The 27,979-nt window shown below is 42.5% G+C and overlaps 2 protein-coding genes across 5 annotated transcripts; one reads left to right on the forward strand and one right to left on the reverse strand.

The window, feature by feature from the left end:
* Positions 1–251: 251 nt before the first annotated feature.
* atp6v0a1a (ATPase H+ transporting V0 subunit a1a) lies at positions 252–9,083 on the reverse strand. 3 transcript variants are annotated; one of them, XM_058049394.2, is made up of 22 exons: positions 8,925–9,083; positions 7,892–8,028; positions 7,684–7,762; positions 7,066–7,163; positions 6,867–6,995; positions 6,590–6,672; positions 6,383–6,509; positions 6,230–6,312; positions 6,066–6,159; positions 5,785–5,997; positions 4,799–4,949; positions 4,572–4,711; positions 4,298–4,464; positions 4,138–4,228; positions 3,876–3,994; positions 3,587–3,803; positions 3,405–3,512; positions 3,215–3,322; positions 2,484–2,501; positions 2,043–2,160; positions 1,017–1,188; positions 252–676 (listed from the first exon to the last, which is right to left on the reverse strand). In XM_058049394.2, the coding sequence occupies exons 2-22, from the start codon at positions 8,006–8,008 to the stop codon at positions 583–585; spliced, it is 2,526 nt and encodes an 841-aa protein (XP_057905377.2). In that variant the 5' UTR covers positions 8,009–8,028; positions 8,925–9,083; the 3' UTR covers positions 252–582. The 3 variants fall into 3 exon arrangements, with proteins under 3 accessions (XP_057905377.2, XP_057905376.2, XP_057905379.2); XM_058049393.2 differs by having other exon boundaries at positions 2,484–2,528; XM_058049396.2 differs by lacking the exon at positions 2,484–2,501.
* Positions 9,084–9,163: 80 nt separating this feature from the next.
* Positions 9,164–27,978, forward strand: cavin1a (caveolae associated protein 1a). Of its 2 annotated transcripts, none has more exons than XM_058049398.2 (3): positions 9,164–9,245; positions 10,352–10,890; positions 25,367–27,978. In XM_058049398.2, the coding sequence occupies exons 2-3, from the start codon at positions 10,387–10,389 to the stop codon at positions 26,102–26,104; spliced, it is 1,242 nt and encodes a 413-aa protein (XP_057905381.2). In that variant the 5' UTR covers positions 9,164–9,245; positions 10,352–10,386; the 3' UTR covers positions 26,105–27,978. The 2 variants fall into 2 exon arrangements, with proteins under 2 accessions (XP_057905381.2, XP_057905380.2); XM_058049397.2 differs by lacking the exon at positions 9,164–9,245 and adding an exon at positions 9,461–9,637.
* Position 27,979: the final 1 nt, after the last annotated feature.

A 27,979-nucleotide genomic window follows, 5' to 3' on the forward strand; every position in this document is an offset into this window, starting at 1 on the left:
TCTGTTATGGCAATTAAATAACGCTGTGTATTGTATTAATTGATTAATATTCTTATTTTTTAAGCAAAAGAAAAAAAAAAAATAAAAAATAGGCAGCATTATTTTGTTACTCTATATTGTACTTAGCATTTTTTCTATTTATATTATATTTTTTTTATAAGCTATTTTATTGACATGGACATTTGAAGTATTAAATTAAATGAGAAAGTCCTACTACAGCAGAAGAAATAAAACCAAAGAAAAAGTCCAAAGCAGCTCTTCCCACTTTTATTGGCCCAAGATGATCAGTCATACTGACATAGAAACAACACCAGCAGAATGGAAGATGGATCTGATCCTTTCCTTCTTATTCATAATTCTTTACGTACCTACGTACATACGTTATGTTCCCTTTTGGATCTTTATGACTGATGAGGGTGACTGAATGTTTATGTTAATTATTCACTGTGTGGAACTGTTTGCATAAATAATATTCAAACTCACAAAGACGACACATATACGCACACACAGCAACCATGCTACTTGAATGTTGATCATGTAGCTTTAAAACAAACACGGGGTGGACACACAGGAGACGTGATCTCAGTCTTCAAACTTTCCATCCAGGATGCTTTCGAAGGTGAAAGGGAGGAACTTGAAGCCCTGACCTGAGTAGAACTTGTTCTGAAACTCCACCCTGGAGATACAAGAAAGATAGAACCACATGAAATCGCTTTACCTTTACCCTCCATACCCCCTCATGTACCCCATTCCGGGTCTACATGTACTAGTTCACGACTACAACACAAGACATCATGGGAATGTGAAGCCCCACTTCCTCTGCGGAAAATGATCTTGCTCTATTTTTAAAAATGGCGACGCTAATTAGTGAGCTGACCTTTCAGCAGAGCGGCCAGGAATAACTACGGAGCGCGAAGGGTGAAATCGAAAAAAGTTTCCATAAAATGTATGTACTTAAAATCTTTAAGAACAAAGAACTAGTAGGAGACAAACCTGACAGATGAAATTGAGCTTACCAGTGCAGCCTGAGCGCGTGCAGGAAAGCGGACAGGCCTTCCATGATGAGAAGAATGGCCACGGTGAGAACGGCGAAGAAGTAAAAAACGATGGCCAGCAGGAAGAAGCCGGCCAGGCTGCGCGTGGAGAGGCCGATGTGCATCACCATGGACCACAGAACCTCGGAGAGCTCTGAGCGTGTAGCAAAACAAACACCGTGACAGGTTGAGCTGGTTTGTTTTATTGGCATTCCGTGGTAGACGACCACGATGTATCTCACTGGACATGGAATGAATTTTCTCATGAATTCGGTGAATGAAAGCACAACCGACATTTTGCAATACTACACAAAAAAATTTGCAACTCGGGGCCAAAAATATCCCACTGAAAATATATATTTTAATTTAAATTTTAATATTATAAATAAAGGTGAAATTTGTCATAGTATTATTAGTCTAACATTGCAGTGCGACATACAAAAAGCAACACTTTTATGGGCATGCCCCATTGAAAAACACACAAAAAAAACAACCATGTTTATCTTATCAAGTAATGTGATCTTTTATGTTTATGTTATGAATATATGTTACATTTTCCATAGGATATTCTTTACTTTGGTGTAAAATGGCAGCACTGTACACAAAAAGTGACACATCCTCTGAAAATAAAATTTTTATCTTAACATAAACTAATGCGATCCTTTATGTTTACATCTGAATTTGGAATAATAAAATAATTTTTTTTAATGTTTCCACTAGATGGTGCTGTTTTTTCACTATCACATTTTTAAAAATTATTTTCTGAAAGGCTAAAATTTTTTAGTTTTTTTTTAAGTTTTTAAAAAGTCTAAAAAAAGTACCCATTATATATTTTATTTTATATTTTATCAACATTTCAGCCTTTTTTCTGTATATTAGGCATCATTACTGTATTTTTCAACAGTATTTTTTTCTACTATGTGCCACAAGGCAAAAAAAAACATAAAAAAAAAGGTGGGCCACACTTTGGACACCCCTGGTTTAAAAAAAAAAGCGTGTAGGACTTACGTGCGTGAGCCAGACTGAGAGCCCAAAGCCTGAGATAGGAGGCCGTGTTGGAAATGCATCCCAGGCAGTACTCGATGGTGTGAATGGCCTGGTGCACTGCGACGTCTGCAAAGTTAAACTGAAAGACAAGAGACATGTATCCGAGTCAAAGTCTAGTACTACAGTACTACCGCTACTACTACTACTAGTGTCGCCCCCGTGAGGTCCGTAATGCCGTTTGTAGATCAGACACCAGCCGTTAAAGTTATCACCTGCAATGATCGGAACCCCGAAAGCTTGAAGCGCTGCCCTGCATCATCCTCCACACACACACACACACACACACACACACATACATGCACGCACAACAAAATCGTCTACACACTGCTGATGCGACAATACAAAGGCGACAGCGACACATGCACGGCTACGACTAAGAAGTGTTAGCGTTTCAGGTCCTACCTCTTCCTCCTCATGGGCCTTGAAAGCAGACGACAGAAGGCAACGCTTGATTATTGACAACACACAACCACACACACACACACACACACACACACATATGGACGTCACAACACAAGGGAAAAGCATGGAAGTTGGGAGTTACACACTGAAAAAGTGGAGAATGTGGTGAACAACAAAAAGTCACAAGATGGATGTCTTCTACAGTGGAGCCTCCAAAATGGAACGTTCAAAGCCAAATTTTGGGGGGAAAATACGCCCTTTGAAGGCACGCATTTCGTTGTTTTTTATTGGGAAGCGTACCAGTAACAGCAAAGAAAAAAATGTAATGTGATGACGACTGTGTGTGTATTAGCCTTAGCAGATTACTTTTGTTTTTATGTTAAAAGTGACTTAAACATTGCCTATAGAGTTAATAGTTTTTAAGATTAAGATATGCCTTTATTCGTCCCTCAGTGGGGAAATTTGTAAAAATTATATTATTATTATTATTATTATATTATAAATTTTATTATTATTATTATTATTATTATAGTACTAGTTTGACTCTTTCTATCCCCATTATTTCCTCTGAGCCTTACAGGCTCCACTGTAAGAAGTGTACAATGTTGAGTAACATGAGAACTTTCATACATAATGGATGTTTTTTTTGCAGTGGAATGAGGTTTCTGTTTGCAAATAAATGATTAAAAACCCTCGGTCCGACACCAGGACAGCGACACGCAACGTCTCACCTCGGGTTCCTCTTCGGAGTGTTGCGACAGCTGGTCGTGCTGGATGATTTCCGCCTCGTCCTCGGTGGGCCCGTTGCCCACACGGATGCCGCCGAAGTTTTGCGTGCCCTGTCGATGTTACAACATGTCGGGGGTTTGGGGAAAAGTTGAAGGAACGGTGGAGGTCTAACTATAACTAAGTGTGTCTTACAAGGTTTTTGCGCCACAGGTACTGCCGTCGCAGGACCAGGGTTTTCACGATTAACATGCAAGGAACGCACGCCAAGGCGATGATTACCAGGAGGGACTGCAGGGCTTGCTGCAGATTCGGAAACAAATAAATGAAAATTAGTTCCTTTCTAGATGTAAAAGGCTTAATTATTTGTAACCCACCTGTCCGGTATAAAGAGGTTTGACACTAGGGTCACTGTAGTTGAACAGGAACATGTTAATAAAGGCGATGAGAAGACTCGGAGCGTCTCGGGATGTCCGGGCATCGTACGACAGCCACTTGTAGAAAACGAGCAACACCAGGTAGCCGAAGAGGCTGGCCATGAAGACGATCTCAGGGATGAAGCCCAAGTAGATGTTCAGGGGCTTCTTGAAGTACCTGAGCAGAGAGCGATAGAGTCAGTTTGCTATCCGACCAAGACCACACGTATGGGATGAGAGGAATGCTCACAGATGGTTGAAGAGGCTGAGGGTGACGCCAAACAGCATGTGGATGACTCCCAGGATGACGGACATTTTCATTTTGAAGGAGTTGAGGAAAGTCAGCTTGTTTTTCGCAATATTCCAGATCTGACGTAGAAGGGAAGTCGGTGTTTAGTGTAAATATTTAGAGCTTTATGAATTTATGAATACAAGGCTTCATATACACCGCCTTAACAATCACAAGCGTCCCTATAGCAGGGGTGTAGCTCCAGACACACAAAATGGCGTACCGGGTCAATGCCGATGGGGTAGGGTCCTCTGAACACGCCATCTACCACCGGGTCCAACTGCAAAACCGAGGTGCTTTCAAGTAACTCCATCCTTAAACACAAAAGGTATAAGAGATCATTTATTTGTCATCTTTTAAAGAAGTTCGACACCCGCGCTTACGTCCAGTTGCCTCCCACTCGGGCGTCAAACATAGGGCGGACGCTCCAGCCTGAGCCAAAGACGTTTAAAGACTTGGAGAAGCAGTCGTTGTAGATGATGCCCGTGTAGATGGAGAAGATTCCCATCAGTAGGATGATGTAGCGCCCGGCGAACACCATACTGAACATCTGCAATGACACACTTGTGATGATTATTTTAAGTCTGCAAGTGGAGTGGGCATGTTGCGTAATGGGAGGGATCGATGAGACGGAGCGGGGTGATGAGGTGCCGATACCTCGTTGTCGTTCTTCTGAGCGATCAGGCGGCTCTCCCTCAACACGAGATAGAGAGCGGCACAGGTCATGAGCACGCCGTGGCCCAGGTCGCCGAACATGACGGCAAAGAGGAAGGGGAAGGTGATGATGGTGTATGGCGCTGGGAAGGGTGGGGAGGCGGCGTGGAAGAAGAGACACGTCACGACGGGTGACGGGATGCGACATGAATAGCGAGAACAATTCATACCTGGGTTGATCTCGCGGTAGCTGCCGATTCCGTAGGCGTCCACAATGTTTTGAAAGCCAGAGGTGAACTTGTTTGTCTTGTTGTAAGTGGGCGGGGTCTGTTTGGTCTGCATCCTGTTCAGGATGGAAGGCACGGTGGAGCCACTCTTCTCCTGGAGGCACGCAGAGCAGAATTAGGACACGAAAACACACCTCATTTACGCCAAATATTCTAATTATAGCCTAGTTGTTTATTTAACAAAACCATAAAGAGGACGGGCTGTTAAACGGGCGGTCGAAAAACTGTATCTCTCCTAGACCGCATGCTCATTCATGACCACAACACAGCAGCTACAGTGATGAGTTCACTGTAAACGGCGGTACAGTAAATGCAACACACATGACTTAACACCTGAGTAGCGTGATAGTCTATTTTAAAGCGCATGCTGAGGTAAGTGACCACTCCCGATACATGATTTTTTTCATATTTTTGTGATATTTATGACTATCACATCAGGACGTTGCCTACAGCCACAGCTGTTAATGCTAGTGTTATTTTCCAACCGCTGCAAAGTAGACCATGAACTGTAAGGAAGCATTCATTCAAGTATTTACGATGGCTTGTGTTTGCCATATGTTCATTTATGCATGGTGGCCCGCCACAATTCAATTCAGACTGCCACAGAATAGATTTGGCGCTACCAGTTCGCCCTTGTTAGTACACACATTATAATGGCACTGTGCACAGTAACTCCGCTTCATAATATGTCCCTCGAACGCACTTGCTCTGCCAGAGAATATGAAGATGTAGCATGAGGGATCAGTGTTGTTCACTTTAGTTAGAATGGTTACGCAATAAAAATGAAGGACAGGAAGTGTTTATTTAGTAATCAAATACAAGCGGATGCAATAGACCATGTATTGTTTATGGCGGTGGCACATTGTAAAAAGCAATGCATCATGGCCAATTATGCAAATTAGATGAATACGTAAAAGTAGGCGTCTCACCGTGCCCCTGCGCAGAGCGAACTGAATGGAGTCCAGGTCCGAGACGGGGCACCACACCTCGGCGATGAGACACTTCTGGGTGACGTCGATGTTGCAAAGGTTGAGGGTGTGGTAGATGGCCTTCATCTTCCTCACCTTGATGAACCACACGCGCACCGCCTTGGCCGCCGCCTGCAGGACCCTCTGTCTGTGGTCCTCGGTCTGGTTCAGCACCTGCAGGCCCAAACCCGGACAGTGGTGCCAAACGTTTTCTCATGGGGTTCCTTTTTGAGATGATTTACCATTTGCAGGTCATCGATGCGAGCGTTCACCCCCGCCAGCATCTCTTTCCTCTCCTGGGGGGTTTCGGGACACGGGTACAAGGTTGCTCGGAAGCTTGAAGACACAACGGAGGAAGTATGAGAAAATAATAACACAAAATACAAATTCAGCTTTGTTCCCTCACCCCTCGCAGATCTTCTTCACTCTATTCTTCAGCTGGTCTCCCTGGAAGAAGATGATGAAGACCGACTTGTGGACCTGATCGCTCTGGAGACAAATTTAACCCCGTAAGAAGACCTTTACACTCATTGCTCCCACTATAAAGCTGCAGTCTCACCGAATGGGGGTCCTCCAGGGGGTCTTCGATGTCAGCCTGCCTCAGGAACACGTTCCCTCTGCAAACTCTCCACAGCATCCTCTCAAACGTGGGAATGCGTTCCCTTCCGATGACTCCCGCTACAAATCTGTAACAGAGACACATTTTCATCAGCACCTGAATCATTAACTTTTTATTTTTTTTTTGCAAAACACCAAAAAGACTCACCCAAGCCGCAACGGAGCTCCTCGATGGGCCTCGTTGGGGTCCAGCAGGGTGGATGACTCCTCCAGTAGAGTCGGGTCCTCCATCTGCATGAGAGTCAATTTATGGTTAAAAAAAGAGGGTTAATAGCTAAACTCCTAGATGTTTGGTTGAATGATTAACCTCCATCATGTCGCAGAACGACTCATTAAACTTCACTAAAGACAACTTAGAAGGCAATGGAGCAGCACTGATGTGGGGAGGGAAATAAAGTACACAATTTCGGTACAGTCAGGCTGACCTCGTCAAAAAACTGCTGAGTGCGCCGCAGAATGTGCTTGAGCTCGGTCAGCTCCAGGAAGTTCTTCTTCAGGGCTTCCTGGTTGGTGTTTATTTCCTTCAGCTCGTTCTCCAGCTTCTCAAAGGTGGCCTGAAAGAGAGGAGGAGACAAGGAAGTAAGCGACGGCACAACTGGCGGATTTTTACGGTGAGCGGGGCACCTCCAAGTCGATCATGTCTCTAGGGAAGGGGACTTCTGGGTTCTCGCCGGTGTCGACTATTGGGATGTTGGCCTTTTTGATCTCCTTCTCCACAAACCCTGATGATCAGAAGCATGAGCAACTTACATAATGTTACACTTTAATAATGTATTACATATAAGTAGTTGTAAGTAAATGTTTTTTTCTGTATATACTTATTTATATAAACTGCAGTTTTACTTTGTTTCTTGTAATAATATCACTTCACGCTGATGCTTTAATTCCAGTAAAATTATGACTTTTTCTCGCTGCTTACTTTTTTCTCGTATTATCCTACTTTAGATTTATTTTCAGGTTTTCATTGTAGCATCGGCCTCCTAAAATTACTGACTTATAATGAATTATACTCAAATATTATGACTGTTAAAATATTGTGGCTTTGTTTCTAAAAAAAAAATCTTTTATATTAAATTAATTCTCAAATCTTTATTCTCATAAAATTACTAATTAATTCCGATAAAATCTTGATTTTAATCCAGTGTATATATTTTTTTATTTACATCAATGTTAAAACCTAAAACCATAGTAAAATAAAATTATAAATAGGAAGGCATATCCTGCAAGTCATTTTCAACGTACTCAGTTTGCGATCCATTTCCTCACATCGCCGCACTTCGTTGACAAACTTGCGTTGGAAGACGTTGACATCAGGGTTTAACTGCGAGAAAATAAAGCAAAACCGCACAGATGAGAGAACCTTCACTTTAGCTCTCTAGCACAAAAGCTTCCCTCGGGGGTGTTCATGTGAGGAACGAGCACATGATGGAGATGAGGATCGGAGACTCACATCACGGAACTGCACCATCCCGATCTCTCCCAGTTCACTGACGCAACAGTAGGCCGCTTCCGACTGCAGGAAGAGCTGAGCCAGCGTCATCTCCTCGCTTCTGAAGAGTTCCCCCATGATGGCTCCTGCTCCGGCACCTGCAACAAATCACATTTATAATGGAGAAGCTCCCTTGTGTATCAGCTATGTGTGCAGTTTGCCACCAGCGTGAGAGGTCGACATGTGACGGCCAGAGGAAAGAAAATCCGGTTGCCTTCACGCTGATCCCATGATGGGTGCAGGAATGCGGTTACGCTAGCATAGACTAATAGCACAATGCAAATAAAGCAATGGCTTGACAGCAGAGACTAATTTGGGTCATTTCTGGGATGCCAGGCATGGATAAACAATGCATTTCTTAGCCTAAAGAGGTGCCATAACCACTTTGTAGGAGGAGGAGACAAAAAGGACCACACAGGGCTTATCTGTGGATTATGAGGGGAGCATGTGACCTGTAGCACCATTAAGCTTCACAACTCCCTTGACTTCTGCATGCAACTTCACTATAAAAACATTATTTTGTTACTATATGCAGTCTAAATGTTATTTTTTTATAACACCTTCACCTGTCCGGTTAGCTCTTTGACAGCTTCACCTGTCGAAAGCAGGAAAAGACACATAATTCACAGCTAATATGCTAATACACGACTATATAATGGTTATAAAAATGCTCACAATGGCGCCGGTAGAACCCCAGCTAGCTGTACTGTTTATATATATGCAAACTTATAGCCATATAAGAAAGCGTTTCCACTTCCGGAACGTGATGCATACGACGACATTATAAACTTAATAACATATGCTAACATATGATGTGCTCGCTAGATTAGCTAATTAGCTTTGTTTTGCTAGTATAATAGGAAATATACAGTTAAAGTTAGCTAACATCGCGCACCTGTTGATCAATATTTTACTTTCGCATCATGGACTGTCTTGATAGAAATATTATAATAATAATCCAGTGTATATATTATTTTTAAATCGGTTTACTTACCGATTAGATGGAGATTTCTGGTTGTCTTTCTGTCTTTTCCGTGTTTGTTATGGTCTACTTTTTAGTGGCAGCGAAGAGAAGAGTGAAGAGTCCATTTGTCAGCGAGAGCCCTCAAAGCGGAAGTGGGATTTTCAATCACGTGACCACTTCCCTCACTCCTCCCGTGCTAACGTCCCAAAACAGAAATAAACGTTGTTGACTGACAGAAACAACTTTCACCATCTTGGACTGAATTAGTAATCATATGCTAGGCTTTCTCTCTTTTTGTGGCTGAATTACGAACGCTATGGGTTCGTATTTGAACAGACGACCAATTAGAAGGTAGGTGTCGCATAAAATCTTCTTTTTGGACATGTGGAATTGAGCGAGTGCGCTCATTTTATGTTAGCATGCTCTAGATACAAAATTTTTATTAGTAGTTGTCGCAATAGCCGAGCCCAATAGATGACTTACTTTGAAAGGACATACCGGAAACACACAATGCCTTCCGTTTCAAGGTATTACAACAATCCAACCAAATGGGGGCAGTAGTGAGTTTCTGTAAACATTGCATTAGCTTGAATGAGCTGGCTATACCACACTATTGTAGACAGTGCAATGCTAAATGCTAACATCAACACTTACCGTTTAACGCTATTTATTATGGGAAAAGGTAACAAATTGAGCATGGATGGCTGTGAATTTGTTATCCCCGTGCTGGATCTGAATGAAAGGTGAGTGTCACCTGAAAAACAAACAGCACAGAAACAAATATTAAGTTTGTTTTTCCGTTACATTTGGTTTGAAGACAATATAGTATACATATATATTATATACACACATATATATTGTGTAATATGTATATATGCATGTATATTTGTTGATTAAATGTATCAATTGTCCTTTTCTGGGCTCCTGTTTTGCTTACCGCCATCTAGTGGTAGTAGCTAAGAACTGCAGAATGAATTACACATTGCTAATTCAGTTTTCTATTAAGAAAAGGTATAAATGTCAACATTATTAATTTAATTAATTTTTTTTCATTTTTTTAATGCACCCGGGTTCAGTTAATGTCATTTTATATCCCGCCTCTGCCTTCACTCAAACAGTGTATCATGTCCGCTGTTTGTCACTTGCTGATACGCCGCCCATGTGCCAGGGGTGTGGGGTACAGAACGGGGTGGAGTCCCGGCAGCAAGGTGGAGCCAGTAGGGGTTCGTCAGGAAAAAAATCTGACTGGGTGGTTTCACATGGAGCGGAGGCATTTGAGTGCCTGAGCTTTGAGAGGCCCAACTCCCCTTGGCTTGCTGGCATCCCGGAGCAGTGGCACAGAGGGTTTAGTGTGAGAGGCTACGAGGGAGAAGAAGGCCAGCAACGTTTCGAGAAGCAAGAGGGTATCCGAGACGCTCCTGTTTGTCATTTTTAAAGGGGTTTATTTTTATCTGCAGAGGGAGTGCAAGCTGTTTTTTTGGAGCTGACAGCCATGGCGGATACATCGGTCCAGAAAGAGCTCGGTACTGTGGCAGAGGTCCCCTACGACGATGACGACGAGGTCGCACTTGTGGGCGCTGCCACAGAGCCGGCGGTGGACGGCGGTAAAGTCGCCGAAGAAGTGGACCTGGTGCTGGCTGTCAGCTCTGCAGAGAAGACCGAAGCCCAGGTGAACGGCGTCATGGTTCTGTCCCTCCTCGACAAAATCATCGGGGTAGTGGACCAGATCCAGCTGACTCAGAACGGGCTGGAGGCTCGGCAGGAGGCCATGGAGAAGTCGGTGTCCACCATCCAGGGGGAGCTGAGCAAGCTCTCCAAGAGCCACCTGGGGACGGCCACCACCGTTAACAAGATGCTGGACAAGGTCCGCAAAGTCAGCGTCAACGTCAAGACGGTGCGGAGCAACCTGGAGAAGCAGGCGGGCCAGATCAAGAAGCTGGAGAGCAACGAGGGCGAGCTGCTCAAGAGGCGCAACTTCAAAGTCCTCATCTTCCAGGTGTACTAGATCATAGATGTCTTCAAGTATTGCTGCTTCTCCGATCTTTGCACAATGGCAAAAGCAGCAATACCGTGCTTTGTTGTGTTCTGTATGAAAAGCACAGGTGGAAAAAAGCGGTACCTAGAACTCGGTTAGGTTTTATACAGCACAGCAACAGCGGATAAATTCGGTTTTTTTTAGGCGGTGTAAAAGGGGGCTACAATCCCAGCTTTGTGATTGACAGGTGATGATCACGACACCGCCTCTTTGCGCTAATTCTCCGGCGTCCACACCAGCGATACAGAACACAACAAGACAACCGTGTTTCATTTCCATTCATCCGCCATAAAGTAGAAAAAGAATCGTGAAAATATGCCGCATGGTCACTTGTTGTTAGGCAGAATCATGGGGCACATTTAAAAAAAGCCCAAGTGATTCATTTGCATAGGGATCCAGTCATGCTGACTATGGCGTTTTTTGAGGGGGAGGAGTTGCATAATACTAAGCAAGCAGCTGCCATCTGAGTGAATTAATGTAGATTTATAATCATAATTAAATTTTTTACTAATATTCAACTCAATTTTACAGTATTGGAAACCATTTTTTGTAACCGGGCTGCACGGTGGTCGTGTGGTTAGCGCACAGACCTTACAGCTAGGAGATCTGTGGAGTTTGCATGTTCTCCCCGTGCATGCGTGGGTTTTCTCCGGGTACTCCGGTTTCCTCCCACATTCCAAAAACATGCTAGGTTAATTAGCGACTCCAAATTGTCCATAGGTATGAATGTGAGTGTGAATGGTTGTTTGTCTATATGTGCCCTGTGATTGGCTGGCCACCAGTCCAGGGTGTACCCCGCCTCTCGCTTGAAGACAGCTAGGATAGGTTCCAGCACCCTCCGTGACCCTCGTGTGGATAAGCGGTAGAAAATGAATTCATATTTAAGCATTATTAGAGCCCTCTAGACATGAAATAACACCCCTATATTGACTTTTAAACTTGTATTAACCAAATTTGTAAATAAAAGAAAATAAAAGCTTTTAGGGGCTGCACAATGTTCGAGTGGTTAGCGCGCAGACCTCACAGCTAGGAGACCAGAGTTCAATTCCACTCTCTGTGTGGAGTTGAATGAATGTTTTGTAACCGGGCTGCACGGTGGTCGTGTGGTTGGCGCGCAGACCTCACAGCTAGGAGATCTGAGTTTTGTTTATATGTTTGTTTATATGTGCCCTGTGATTGGCTGACGGGGGCGAGGCTGAGCCTACATTATTTAGCGTGATAATACTCACAGCAAAACAATATCGGCCTGCATCAGGTAGCCCCTACGGTGCTGCAACAGTAATTGTTTGCATGCTAACCAATGAGTCAGACATGTGGTAGTAAAAAAAGACATTGCATATTTGTGCAAAACTTGCCATGCACCAATTTCCCGTGTTGGCACAGACCTGGGGAAGTTTATTATTTTCATCGCGAAAATGAAGCGGCGTCACACGGAAGTCGTTAGCTTTAACAGAAAACAGCGAGCAATGTCTGCAAACAGCATTTTAGAATGTTGCGCGGTGTCGTGTGAAGGTTTTTCTTCCGGCCACTCCCATTATGATTACGCAGTCAAAAGCTATAAATACGATAGGTGTAAATAAAAATATTCGGCCCCTAAACGCTGGCCCCACCCCCGCCTCTGAGCATAGTTGGCACGCTCCTGCAGCACAAGATGATGTACAGTAGTTAGCATGCTAAAGGTCCCCCCCCCCCCCCTTCATGATTTGAGAGAGCAGGCTATTTGTACCTGTCAGCAGCCGAATTATTTTGGAAAACAAAAGTCGTAAAATAAAGGCCACATTGTGAGATAATGTTCGAGAGAGGGTGACGGCCGAGCCGCTGAGCGACGGCGCTACCGTTGTGAACTTGACACTCGCCCCCGCGCCGCTCTGTTTTTAGCAGATGTTCTCACGTCCGGCTGCTGGAGGTTTAGCTTGCAGCAGCAGCGCTTGTTTGTCCTGAACACACTTTTTTTTTTTTGTGTGTGCGTTCTAAAGATATAAAAACAGATAAAAAAAGTAATGGCATGCACCTATTCCGTATCCAAAGCCCGCTATTAAAACACCTCCAAAGCCCTCCAACAAGGTTTTATGGTTTTTCTATTAATGCTGTAGCCATGTAGCAACAGGCACATTCATGCTAACATGTCATAATTACGATATTTTTACTCAACGCAACATCGAAATAAACGCTACACCTTGCGTTAATTTGACCTTTCAGTATAATAATAATAAATAATTAAAACCGCAAGCAGTGATGAGCGGGCTCGAGCACCCTGATGTGCGAGTCAGGGGGTACGCTCGCGCGCGGACACGTCGTACAAAAAAAACGGGGTGATCGAATAAGTCGCAAGGGAGTTACGGGACTTACAATTTTCTACCAGGAGGGGGCGACACTACAAGGCGGATATGCGGTCACGTCCCGTCCGACGCCCCGAACCTCCATTAAAAAATTTGCGACAATCGGACCGTGCGGAAGGTACTTGTGGCGCCTACTTCTGGCCTGAAAATGGCCGACGCTATTAAAAATGGCCGACTTCCTGTTGGTTTTGCAATATGGGTTCTTGAGACTTTTTGGTGCGTCCTGTCGTGATAGACGTATCCATCAAGTTTCGTGACGATCGGTGAAACTGGTGGCGGGGGCTAATTTTTTTTTAAATTTCAAGGTGGCGCAGAGTCAATTACATTATATTTTATATTTATTTTACATTATACATTATATATTAACATTATATTTGAAACCCATACGTAAAATATCAAATTTTTCGCCAGACCTGATGCGCTCGCCAAATTTGGTGAGTTTTCGGGCATGTTAAGGCCCTCAAAATCACGATCATTTTGGGAGAATAATAATAATAATAATAATAAACATTACGATTACAATAGTCAGTGCTTGAGCCCTAATAATGTTAATATGCAGGTCACATTGTGTTGTCTCTTTTTACCTATTTTTATATCTTTATAACGCACAGAAAAGAGAAAGAGGTGTGTTCAAGTCTTATATAAGGATTGGGAATTCTAGAAAAAGTACACTTTTCCTTGAAGTTATCATAAAGAAAGGAATTGTTTACAATTTAAAGCAGAGAAAAGAAATCCGTGAATATGCAAATGTCCATCTACTGTATATTTTCACATTAACACTGACTAAGTCTTAAATATGTCTTTTTCTAGCAAGCATCTAGAGCATAAGAGGTCAAGAGAGCTTTCGCTTTCATGCGTGTCAGTTAGTCAGAGGATCTGCTTTGGTATGCCGAAAGGTTTTCACGTTCCCTGCATCGGAATTTTTGCAGCAGGAGCGGATTACACTATTGGCATCCGGCAGACATGCAAGCGAAGATATTTGGGCTTAATAAATTACGCCGAGCAGGTGTTTCTGATGTTGTCTGCATTGGGGGTGCATACAGTAAAATTGATGAATAAATCCAATTTAATGTTTATTATTATTATGATTATTATTATTATTATTATTATTATTATTGTTATTGTTATTGTTATTGTTATCATTATTATTATTATTAAGGCATAAAGGAAGCCCAAACTTTTCATCTGTGGTGTACACACAAGACAGAATTAATTTTCATACCTTTCATAAACTGCATTCAAGACGTTCCAATCATAAACTGTATAACGTTCCTAAAATATTGTTACAGGTCAATAACACTCAATAGGTTATTACATAGGCCTATAAATATTTTTTTAACTTATTTTAAATATTTTACAATTAAAATTAAAAATATAATATATATACATTATATATACTATTATATATATATATAATAAAAATGTTATTATGCTAAATAATAATAAAAAATAAAATAATAATAATAAAAACTTATTATGCTCATTTTTCCCACTCAGAAAGCTTTCTAGATCTTCCAGAATCAGCACCTATCCAGCTATATTTTCTTGGTTTTCCAAAACGGTCTTTTTTAAATTGATATACGTTGCACTCTTCTACACATTGTTGCACCGTGGTACTTCCTATTTGGTTTTGCGGCCTGCCACAGACACATTTGGAGCGCCACAGATCTTTTTTTTATTTTTTCTTTGAGCTCTGGCTCATCAAGTTATTATCACAGGGCTGTCTGTGTAGCTTGTCATTCCAACGCTTTACGGTAGATTTTTATTTTTTTTATTTTTTTTTTGCACAAAATCTGACAAAATTCTTGTTAGTACAGATGTACTCGTATCCATGCAAGTCCGGCAAAGTTAGCTTGAATCTTTATCCGTGCTGTGTCATTTAAGGAATGGCTCAACCCCGACTAAAAGCATTTTAATGAATCAACACTAATAGCGTTATCATTGTTAGAACCAGGATCACGTTTTCCGAGCAGCTGTACAACGAGGTAGCCCCTATCATGGTGCCCGTGGCTATTCTGTTACCCTCCCTCTGTGTTCTATTTATTGTTTTTCATTCAACAGGCCGGCGAGATATTGGCGCGGTTGCAACTCTCCACTGGACTTTTACCGCTTTCCCCTTTGTGTGTGTTAATGTGCTGCAGCGGGACCAGTTTAGACTCAGAATGGGGTTAAGGATGAGATAAGGGTTAGGCATGCGGAGGTTGCGGCGACACTGAATGTCAATGGAATATATGCAGGTCCTTTTTAAGGGCGGTACCTGCGTGTGTGCGGTCGTTACTTCCCGGCTTTCGGCCTTGCTTGCCGCCGATGGACGTTATAGCTTAATAATGCGGCGTTAACTACGGGTGTCATGTTTTAATCCGAATTTAACTCGGTCTCTATGCACCTAGAATAGCTACATATCTTTAGGATGATTTTATAATTACACCCGCGGTCGTGTTAGCTGGCAACAGTGGTAAAATATATGTCCCCCATATATGTCATACCCCAAACCAATAAGGGGCCAGCTACTTTCTCTTTTAGCCTTGTTTTTTTTTTTTTTAGCTCTGAATGAATGTATGAATGCTGTATTTTAATGCATCTTTTACTCAACTCCATGTTTCTTTACTGTAAAGCATCTTTGAGTATTTTGAAAAGCGCTATACAAATAAAATTTATTATTATTATTATTATAGTTATTATTAAGGAACTAATAATTATTTAATTAAAATTAATAACTTGTAAATTGTAATTAATAAAATTAATTAATTAAAAGTAATTCATTACTGTGCTGTAAGCACTATACAAATAAAATGTATTATTATTATTATTATTAAGGAACTAAGAATTATTTAATTAAAATTAATAATTTGTTAATTGTAATTAATAAAATTAATTAATTAAAATAAATTAATTACTGCGCTGTAAGCGCTATACAAATAAAATGTATTATTATTATTATTATTATTAAGGAACTAAGAATTATTTAATTAAAATTAATAATTTGTTAATTGTAATTAATAAAATTAATTAATTAAAAGAAATTAATTACTGCGCTGTAAGCGCTATACAAATAAATTGTATTATTACTATTATTATTAAGGAACTAAGAATTATTTAATTAAAATTTACAATTTGTGAATTGTAATTAATACAATTAATTAATTAAAAGCAATTAATTACTGTAATTTCCTGTTGAAGCCGCACAATCCTACCTTCCTCTGATGAGATGGGAAGCAGTGCATGATGGAAAGAAGTTAAAATAGTTTTCTATTTTATTTTATGTTAAAATAGTTATTTCTTACCTAACTTTGACTGTTAAGTTGCTGTGTGATGATTTTAGCCTTTTTTTCTAAGATGACACCAATCTGTTATAGCTCGTGATTGGCTCCTGGGAAAGAAAGAGCTCCCGTTTCCTCACTGGCTCGCGGGCGACGCAGTATTTAAACGATTAGTAGGATATGAGGAAGTAGGAGATGCCATGAGATAAGAACATGGCCGTAACAACATGGTTAGGGTTTGAAGTAGCAGCTCGTACTCGTAGTTAAAATAGTTTTCTTTTTTATTACAAACTCAAAAAGGTCCTTGTCTTGTATATTTCTTACCTACCTTTGAGTGTTAAGTTGCTGTGTGATGATTTTAGTCTTTTTTTTTTTTAGAGGAGATTATAACATGGCCGTAACAACATGGTTAGGGTTTGAAGTAGCAGCTTAAACACCCGGAAGTTACAGTGAAGCTGCATTCTTTCAAACGGCCAGCAGGGGCTAGGTCTATGTTACCATTGTATGGGGCGTCTAAAACGACAACATCGCACATCCTGCCTGATAAAGTTACTTTTATGAGGATGAGGCTTTATTTGACTCGTCCTATTCATGTCTGCGTATCAACGCATCGATTTTAATCGGGTTCGTGATGTCTTGTGTCGGAGCGTGCGGACTGGAATCTGGGTGTGTTTGGTTGCAGCTGATATAACCCCCCCCACCCCCCCGCACTCCACTCTCACACGTCTCACTTGTCAGTTTTTTGTGCCAAACTCATCGACCTCTCGGGGGGGATCGCGGCCAACTAGTTTCGCCCGGCGCTACATTTTAGCCGTCAGCCCCGCCCACGGCGTGCAGCAATCAGTTCCACTTTGTTACCGCCGTGCAGTCGTTATGCGGCACTTCGCTAAGCCCCCCCTCAGAGCCCGACAACTGGGGGACTTCAAAAACAAAACCGCCAAGTGATGCTAAGTTGGCTTTGTGATTCATCTCGCTGGCATCTACCCCGCTCCCCTCCCTTCGTTTCAGATTTTACCCCTCCCGGTCCCGCCGTACTCCAACTCGGAACCTTTAACCCAGAACCCCAACGGAGGTTCTTATTTGCAACACCACTCAGACACTATATCGTCTGTCTTCAAATTCAGCGTGCCTTACTTTAGACTTGAGAGGCAGTGGAAAGATGGCCGACAGGCGCCATATTTCACTGTTGCATGTCAGCAAGCATGCCCGGTCACTTCAGAAACTTGCTAGTACATAAGTATCATCAATATAAATACTAAATAAAATACTATAAAAAATAATAAATACTAAAATAAAATACTAAAAAATATCTACAAACTCTATTAATGTTACTAGTAGACATTTGCATTTTATTAGAAAATTGGTAACATCTTGGACAAATTGGACATCTATCTGCTCCTTTTCGGCCATGTTGAACAGTGCAGGTGTAAACATGATGGACTAGACCACGAGGGCCTGAAAAGTAAAATATGAAAAATATTTTTTATATTGGGACTTTATTGTTGTTTGCCAAACTCTGTTTTACAAAATTTTATTGAAAAAAATACAAATAAATAATTAATTTGATAAAAATATATAAATATTTATTTAATAAAAAAAGTTAATAAAACATGTTGATTTTGTTATTATTACTATTAAAAACATGCTAGGTTAGCATTAGCGACTCCAAATTGTCCATAGGTATGAATGTGAGTGTGAATGGTTGTTTGTCTCAACATACTTGCACTATTTAAAAATTAAATAAATAAATAAATAAATAAATAAATAAATAAATAAATAAATAAATAAATAAATAAATAAATAAATAAATAAATAAATAAATAAATAAATAAATAAATAGGGATGCACGGTGGTCAAGTGGTTAGCGTACGGGGTAGAAGTCGTTTGGCGCAACCTGTTTTCCGGAATAATTCTGCACCCCTGAGCTGCATGGTGGTCTAGTGGTTAGCGTCCTGACCTCACAGCTGGGAGACCCGAGTTCGATTCCACCCTCGGCCACCTCTGTGTGGAGTTTGCACGTTCCACGCGTGGGTTTTCTCCTCCCATATTCCAAAAACATGCTAGGTTAGCATTAGCGACTCCAAATTGTCCATAGGTATGAATGTGAGTGTGAATGGTTGTTTGTCTCAACATACTTGCACTATTTAAAAATTAAATAAATAAATAAATAAATAAATAAATAAATAAATAAATAAATAAATAAATAAATAAATAAATAAATAAATAAATAAATAGGGATGCACGGTGGTCAAGTGGTTAGCGTACGGGGTAGAAGTCGTTTGGCGCAACCTGTTTTCCGGAATAATTCTGCACCCCTGAGCTGCATGGTAGTCTAGTGGTTAGCGTGCTGACCTCACAGCTGGGAGACCCGAGTTCGATTCCACCCTCGGCCATCTCTGTGTGGAGTTTGCACGTTCCACGCGTGGGTTTTCTCCTCCCACATTCCAAAAACATGCTAGGTTAGCATTAGCGACTCCAAATTGTCCATAGGTATGAATGTGAGTGTGAATGGTTGTTTGTCTCAACATACTTGTACTATTTAAAAATTAATTAAATAAATAAATAAATAAATAAATAAATAGGGATGCACGGTGGTCAAGTGGTAAGCGTACGGGGTAGAAGTCGTTTGGCGCAACCTGTTTTCCGGAATAATTCTGCACCCCTGAGCTGCATGGCGGGCTAGTGGTTAGCGTCCTGACCTCACAGCTGGGAGACCCGAGTTCGATTCCATCCTCGGCCATCTCTGTGTGGCGTTTGCACGTTCCACGCGTGGGTTTTCTCCTCCCACATTCCAAAAACATGCTAGGTTAGCATTAGCGACTCCAAATTGTTCATAGGTATGAATGTGAGTGTGAATGGTTGTTTGTCTATATGTGCCCTGTGATTGGCTGGCGACTAGTCCAGGGTGTACATCGCTTTTCGCCCGAAGGGCTCCAGCACGAGGACCCTCGTGAGGATAAGCGGTAGAAAATGAATGAATTAATGAATATATATAACATAATATTTTAATTTTTTTGGACTAGCTAAGTAAACAAGTAGCATTGCTACATTTTTTCATACTAGTCATGCTAACAAATTGAACAATATGACACAAACAAGTGTCCTTTCGGTGACATATAACTGTAAAAAACATGTTAAATCTTACATAATGTCCCAAAAGAGTGGATATTTGTTCCGAGTCTTCCACCCGTGGAAACTCTGAGGTGAGTTGTCGCTGCTTCTTACTCCACCGTCTGCGTTCCCGTCAGCATGAATGCTCGGTTGTTGCAGCTTTATTTGGAGCTCGTGTTTGACCGTCACGATTGATCGCCCAGACGCATCGAGGTTGCTTATTTTAAGGACGTCCTACCGCCGTTCCGTGCATACGTCGTGCGATATCACTCATTGTGAAAGCGAGGCCCCACAGCTGCAAGGAGCAGACGGGATCCGACAGCTGATCTCTCTCTCTCTCTTTCTCTCCCTCGCCCACTTGCGTGCCACCATGAAGTCCCAGTCGTCCCACTTCCCGAAAAGGAACAGCAGACATGTTGGTGGAGAGTGATCAGGAATTTAAATGCAGCAGTATTCCTAAACGTATTGGTCTACGATACCAGACGACGCCCATTGTCGTGTTTCCCAATCATTTCATGTAGCATTACCGCGGGGGGTTCAAGGACATGATGGAAGATTGGTTCAATAAAGTCTTTATTAATTAATAACACACCTTAAAATATGGATAATACCAGGAAGTAGGAACAGGAGATGCAAACACAGTCCAAGGAAAACTACTACACACCCCCCCCCTTACAAATCATAAACGGGTGGCTCCCAAGCTCGCACCCGCAATCGCCCAAAAATACACCCAGAAAATATTGACGCCGCCACCAGGGTGTCAGATGCTGTTATTCTGAAATTTGGCCAATTTGTAGAATATGGCTCATGTCCATTAAAAACGAGGTGCCTCAAATAGCCCTGCGCCGCACTTTGTACACCGCCTGTCCTACAGAATTCATTCATTAATTTTCTCAGGGGGGGGGTCTCGAGGGTGCTGGAGCCTATCCCAGCTGTCTTCGGGCAGAGAGGCTGGAGTACACCCTGGTACTGGTGGCCAGCCAATCACAGTGCACATATAGTCAAACAACCATTCACACTCACATTCATACCTATGGACAATTTGGAGTCGCTAATTAACCTAGCATGTTTTTGTAATGTGGGAGGAAACCGGAGAAAACCGGAGAAAACCCACACAGAGATGGCCGAGGTTGGAATCGAACTCGGGTCTCCTAGCTGCGAGGCCTGCGCGCCAACCACTCGACCACCGTGCAGCCCGGGTTGCAGAATTATTCCGGAAAAAAACAAAGTTTGTCTTATATGCAGCGTCTAGTGATGTACGCATGCCAACAAAAACAGGCCGCGCCAAACAACTTCTCCTCCGGAGCTTTTTTTCCTGGCACTCACACACACCTGGAAATACCTACAGTAAAAAAAAAATGTTTGAAAGACTGATAGTATGTTAGCCAATAGCAGAGACGGCAAAAAAGACATTTTTGCTGTACGTCTGTGTGCTCCGACAACAAACAGGAAGCTTACGGTTGTCATGGCGATACACATATGGTCATGTTTACATGTTTACACACATCTAATTGACTGGTGCTGGATGTCAGCATTTTAAAAAAAACAGATAAGCGATGCTTCTATTGTCCAGTGGGTTGGAAAGAGGGATGGTGAAAGAGGGATGGTGAAAGACGGACATCAGCAGCTTTAGTCAGAGAGGAGTGTTTGCTCTGTTGCCCCTGGCAACAGTCGATTAAACCCACAGCGAGAACATTCTGATGACATTTAATATTTCAAGCAGGATTTTTTAATGTTTTTTTTTTATTGCCCGTAGATATATTGTTTTCTCAGAATTTTGTTTTTTTTTTCTTTATTTTTGTAAATGCACTCCCTCATAAAAACGACTGACTCAGCTGTTGTTGTGCGCAAACACACACACACACACAAACACACACAAGACCAACATTTCCATTTAGGTATGATTCACTGCACAGGAAACTCCAGCAACACACCCTCGTCATTCAGTTTCTACTCTCCCTGGAACACAAATATTGAAAACATGTCCTCCAATTATGAGAAATAAGAACTCAGAATGCGAATGCTGAAATATTGTACAGAAAATTTGGAAATTTGGAGCTTGGAATATTTAGAATTCTGTGAAAACTTTGAATTTTTGAATCACATGCAGTGGTACGTAATTGGAAATTATATGCATGCCACAAATGGGCATGCATAATTTTCCATTACCGGGTCACAAGCAGACCGCGAACGCACCGCAACCTATGCCCTAAACAATGTCTCATTCGCATGCAGTTTCATTTTTACGTGACTTTGACGTAAACATTGTGAACGGTTGGAGTACGAGAACTTTGTCTTTGGTTTCAGTACAACTTCAGGAAGCTGATGCATGGCTGTCTTCGGGCAAGGGAGGCGGGGTACACCCTGGACTGGTGGCCAGCCAATCACAGGGCACATATAGACAAACAACCATTCACACTCACAATCATATCTATGGACAATTTGGAGTCGCTAATTAAACTAGCATGTTTTTGGAATGTGGGAGGAACCGGAGAAAACCCACGCATGCACGGGGAGAACATGCAAACTCCACACAGAGATGGCTGAAGGTGGAATTGAACCCTGGTCTCCTAGCTGTGAGGTCTGCACGCTAACCACTCGAACACTGTGCAGCCCTAAAAGGTTTTATTTCCTTTTATTCACAAATTTGGGTAATAAGAGTTTAAAAGTCAATATAGGGGTGTTATTTCATGTTTAGAGGGCTCTAATAATGCTTAAATATTCATTCATTTTCTACCGCTTATCCACACGAGGGTCGCCGGGGTGCTGGAGCCTATCCCAGCTGTCTCCGGGCAGAGAGGCGGGGTACACCCTGGACTGGTGGCCAGCCAATCACAGGGCACATATAGACAAACAACCATTCACACTCACATTCATACCTATGGACAATTTGGAGTCGCTAATTCACCTAGCATGTTTTTGGAATGTGGGAGGAAACCGGAGTACCCGGAGAAAACCCACGCATGCACGGGGAGAACATGCAAACTCCACACAGAGATGGCCGAGGGTGGAATTGAACCCTTTTCTCCTAGCTGTGAGGTCTGCGCGCTAACCACTCGAACACCGTGCAGCCCCTAAAATGTTTTATTTTCTTTTATTTACAAATTTGGGTAATAAGAGTTTAAAAGTCAATATAGGGGTGTTATTTCATGTCCAGAGGGCTCTAATAGTGCTTTCCACGCCGGCCAAGAGGGATCGGTTTTAAAAGGTTAGGGAGCACAGTAGTTCATTCAGCCGAGGCCAGGAGCTGTCACCACCTCTCACTATGTCTTCCCATCACCTTTCACCTTATGACATCATCACTTTGCTCGGTATGTGTCTAAAAAGAGTCGTCCGTTTTTTTTTTGCGTCGGCGTCGTCATGGCGTCAGCCGGACGCCCTTCTAAAAAAACTCCACCAGCTGCACCCGGCGAGGTGTGGAGCTGGTCGGCATGGCGACGCTGCCCTGTGTTTACCCATCGCCGTGCATGCAGTGGAGCGGGAGGCGGTCCATGTAGGGATCAACACCGGCTTGGCGGGTAGCCAGGGAATGAAGGTTGGAATCCAGAGAGAGGGAAAAGGCCAGCCCGGAATAAACCCATGCAGACAGACAGAAGCGTCCGGATCACTCCACTTCACCACAGCGCCAGAAAGAGAGTGAATGTCCATTTTTACGTCTTGGAAACGCGCCCTTACTTTTGTTAATCTGTCTTGACATTGTCAAATCAGATATTTAGGATTTGATGTTTTATTATAGAGCATACAGAGTTTAGTTGGAATTAAAAATAGCTTTTGTCTGCGCTCGGGCTGTCCAATGTGCATTCCATGAACTTGATGTTTCGCAACAGGTGAATTACGTTACAGGCTGCACGGTGGACGAGTGGTTAGCGCGCAGACCTCACAGCTAGGAGACCAGGGTTCAATTCCACCCTCGGCCATCTCTGTGTGGAGTTTGCATGTTCTCCCCGTGCATGCGTGGGTTTTCTCCGGGTACTCCGGTTTTCCTCCCACATTCCAAAAACATGCTAGGTTAATTAGCGACTCCAAATTGTCCATAGGTATGAATGTGAGTGTGAATGGTTGTTTGTCTATATGTGCCCTGTGATTGGCTGGCCACCAGTCCAGGGTGTACCCCGCCTCTCTGCCCGAAGACAGCTGGGATAGGCTCCAGCACCCTGGCGACCCTCGTGTGGATAAGCGGTAGAAAATGAATGAATATTTAAGCATTATTAGAGCCCTCTGGACATGAAATAACACCCCTATATTGACTTTTAAACTGGTATTACCCAAATGTGTAAATAAAAGAAAATAAAACCTTTTAGGGGCGGCACGGTGTTCGAGTGGTTAGCACTTAGACCTCACAGCTAGGAGACCAGTGTTCAATTCCACCCTCGGCCATCTCTGTGTGGAGTTTGCATGTTCTCCCCGTGCATGCGTGGGTTTTCTCCAGGTACTCCGGTTTCCTCCCACATTCCAAAAACATGCTAGGTTAATTAGCGACTCCAAATTGTCCATAGGTATGAATGTGAGTGTGAATGGTTGTTTGTCTATATGTGCCCTGTGATTGGCTGGCCACCAGTCCAGGGTGTACCCCTGCCTCTTGCCCGAAGACAGCTTGGATAGGCTCCAGCAACCCTCGTGAGGATAAGCGGTACAAAATGAATGAATGAATGTACGTTACAAAAACTGATGCATTCAATGGCTGTATGGTGCATTTGTGTCCCTTTTTAATCCTTTTTCCATTATTGCATTTGCCAAATAGAACAAAAATAATAATAATCCCATGTCTAATGTGAGTCTATTATCTTGACTTGATTATTACTTCAATAAAAATATACATCTGTGTTAATTTAGCTTTTAAAATGAAAGTTAAACCTTTACCTTTACACAGGAAACGTGCATGCGGTTGTTTCATTCTGACGAAGAGGACGCCAAAAAAAGAAAAAAAAGTGCAGTCGTTTCCTCTAAGCCTCCTAGCTTTACTGATATTTTGATATTTCCTTGATGTGGCTTTTGATAAATGCAACCACATCAACCTCAAGACGTTGAATACGTAAATGAGGCCTTTTCCGTGTGGCCACTAGATGGCAGTCTGAAGTTGCATGGAGCGTTAAAGCTGTAGTGACAATTCTAATTTCATTCCTTAGCCAAAGGCCAATCATTGACTGTTGATAATGAAAAGAAATTAATTAGAAAATTTAATTTTTGCATCACTTTAAATGTCAAAATGGAAATGTCACTGCCGCTCTAATTCATTCATTCATTCTTTCATTACCGCTTTTTCCTCACGAGGGTCGCGGGGGTGCTGGAGCCTATCCCAGCTGTCTTCGGGCAAGAGGCGGGGTATACCCTGGACTGTTGGCCAGCCAATCACAGGGCACATATAGACAAACAACCATTCACACTCACATTCATACCTAATGGACAATTTGGAGTCGCTAATTAACCTAGCATGTTTTTTGGAATGTGGGAGGAAACCGGAGTACCCGGAAGAAAACCCTCGCATGCACGGGGAGAACATGCAAACTCCACACAGAGATGGCCGAGGGTGGAATTGAACCCTGGTCTCCTAGCTGTGAGGTCTGAGCGCTAAGCACTCGAACATCGTGCAGCCCCTAAAAGGTTTTATTTTCTTTTATTTACAAATTTGGGTAAATTTGAGTTTAAAAGTCAATATAGGGGTGTTATTTCATGTCCAGAGGGCTCTAATTCATGCTCTAATTAATTTCTGTTCTATTAATCTTTCAGGACCAAGTGAAGGCCCCAAAGACAGCCAAGACAGGTGAGACGGTTGCCGAAGATGGAACAGTGGAGGCTCTCCAGCAGATTCCCGAGGAGGGCGTCGAGGGCGACGCCCAAGCGCCCAACCTCAACTCGGACGAGGAAGTGGAGATCGAGGAGATTGTGGAGGAGTCCCGAACCAAGCGGCTTCAACGCTCCACCAAGCGGCAAGTGGCCAGCATAAAGAAGGCCTTCACCAAGGAGGAGATGGAGAAAACCAAGCTGAAGACCAAGGAGAACCTGGAGAAGACCAAGCAGAGAACCCGCGAGAACCTGGAGAAGACCAAGCAGAGAACCCGCGACAACCTGGAGAAAACCAAACACAGCCTGGAGAAGAAGATAGGCAAGCTGGGCTCCCGCATGACCCCCAACATGGAACGCCGTGTCAAGATGAAGAACTCCAGGGAGAAGGTGAAGAAGTCCCTCACGCCTGACCACGCCGTCTACGCCCGCTCCAAGACCAGCGTCTACCGCGTGCCGCCGTTCACCTTCCATGTCAAGAAGATCCGAGACGGCGAAGCGGAAGCGGAGGCGGCGGCGGAGAGCACCGACATGGCTGCGGCAACCGAGGCGGAGAACGAGGAGAACGGGCTGGGCGTCCACGTGGAGGAAGGGGAGCTGGTGAGGGTGGACAGCCCCGTTGTGGAGGACCCTCAGCTGGTCATGGTGGAGGCGGACCACCGAGAGAAGACCCAGCGTGACTAAGAGATCCCATAAACGAGGACACGTCAGTCATCACAAGGACTTCATGCAAATATTTCACATCTGTTCTATTATTTTCTATCCCAAAAGCTTTTCATACTCATTCTTATGCTAAGCTACGCTACGCTAAAAGTAGTTATACGCTAGCTGCACACCTCCGCATGAATGGAGTGCTGATTTGGAGAAAAAAAAAAGGTATAAATATTCTTTGCTGTTAAGATGTGATGTATAAGTGATAAATATATATCCGCCATGTTTATATGACACGCGCATAAGGGTAACAGGAAGTTGTCAGAAAGTGTACGAAATGCGAAAAGTGTACGAAATTTCGCCAACAATGTCGAAAACGATGTCGTTTTGTGGTCAAAGTTTGGAAGTGTGAAGAAGAAGAAATGCAACAAAGGAAGTGTGCACAAAGTACCGGTCAAAGGTTTATGGACACTTTGCCATTGTTTTGGATGACAAAGTGTACCAAAACTTCTGGTTCTGTATCTCATAACTTCAGGTTTCCCCGTTAGGAAGTACATGTCGTTTTTTCCGAAATATAGTTTGAGGTATTCATCAGGAAGTGCATCCGGAATATAAATGGCTGAAGTACTATGCGGATCAAAAAGATCCGTAACCAGGAAAAAGCCGAACGAAACAAAATTTCGGAAGTAGTACAATAACAATACTTTATTACTGTATTTATTAAGTCATAACTCGGGATGTTCGATATCGGCTTTTTTGACGAAAACCGATACGCCGATATTGTCCAACTCTCATCGTTCTGTATCTCACAACTTCAGGTTTCCCCGTTAGGAAGTACATGTCAGTTTTTTCGAAATATAGTTTGAGGTATTTGTCAGGAAGTGCAGCCGGAATATAAACGACTGAAATATTACGCGGATCAAAAAGATCCGTAACCCGGAAAAAGCCGAACGAAACAAAATTTCAAGGATGGACATCGGACTGAATTTCTATGATTGACAATCATTTCATCTAAAGAAGATATTATTTTTAACGGGATGGGAGAGTCTGTTCTTAACTCCTGCTTACATAAGCATGAGCCCACAGCACCTCTGCTGGTTGCAGGAAGTAGTACAATAACAATACTTTATTACTGTATTTATTAAGTCATAACTAGGGATGTTCGATATCGGCTTTTTTATTGGCTTACCTGTCGGTTTTTCCGAAATGTAGCTTGAGGTATTCGTCAGGAAGGGCATCCGGAATATAAAGGGCTGAATCCAAAAATCAGTACGCGGATCAAAAAGATCCTTAACCAGGAAAAATCCGAAAGAAACAAAATTTCGGGGATGGACATTGGAATGAATTTCTATGATTGACAATCATCAATGTGAGAGTCTGTTCTTAACTCCTGCTTCCAGGTTTCCGTACCTGCCGTGCTTCTTCTGCTTTACACGGCAAGAAGTAGAACTTACATAAGCATGAGCCCACAGCGCCTCTGCTGGTTGCAGGAAGTAGTACAATAACAATACTTTATTACTGTATTTATTAAGTCATAACTAGGGATGTTCGATATTGGCTTTTTTATGAAAACTGATACGCCGATATTGTCCATCTCTCAATTTCCTATATCGATATGCGTAACATGACATATCTTCCACGGTGGAAAAAATCTGATATCGATTTTTAAGCTGATTTTTTTCCAATAATTATCGCTATGATTTATTTTGGATTTATGCCCATCCCTATGCGAGATATGAAGATGTAATCGTCATTCTAAAGGCAGGTTTGTCCTCCTATAACAGGGGTGGGCAAACTACGGCCCGGGGGCCACATCCGGCCCGCCAAGTGTTTGAATACGGCCCGCCCAATCTTTCCAAAGTATTTCATTTAAACTCAACATACAACCTGGCATCATGGCCTGAGCCA

The sequence above is a fragment of the Doryrhamphus excisus genome, linkage group LG16 (genome assembly GCF_037039965.1).
Source record: "Doryrhamphus excisus strain RoL-2023G ecotype Guam linkage group LG16, RoL_Dexc_Guam_v1.1, whole genome shotgun sequence".
Classification (NCBI taxonomy): Eukaryota; Metazoa; Chordata; class Actinopteri; order Syngnathiformes; family Syngnathidae; genus Doryrhamphus; species Doryrhamphus excisus.

Excerpts from the sequence above, each read along its gene's own strand:
- atp6v0a1a (XM_058049393.2), bottom strand. The coding sequence starts at position 8,008 with ATGGGGGAACTCTTCAGAAGCGAGGAGATGACGCTGGCTCAGCTCTTC. Across the intron at positions 6,160-6,229 it reads GTGAAGAAGATCTGCGAGGG|CTTCCGAGCAACCTTGTACC; the intron begins GTGAGGGAACAA and ends TGTGTCTTCAAG. Across the intron at positions 3,995-4,137 it reads ACCCCATCGGCATTGACCCG|ATCTGGAATATTGCGAAAAA; the intron begins GTACGCCATTTT and ends CTTCTACGTCAG.
- cavin1a (XM_058049397.2), top strand. Across the intron at positions 10,891-25,366 it reads TCAAAGTCCTCATCTTCCAG|GACCAAGTGAAGGCCCCAAA; the intron begins GTGTACTAGATC and ends TTAATCTTTCAG.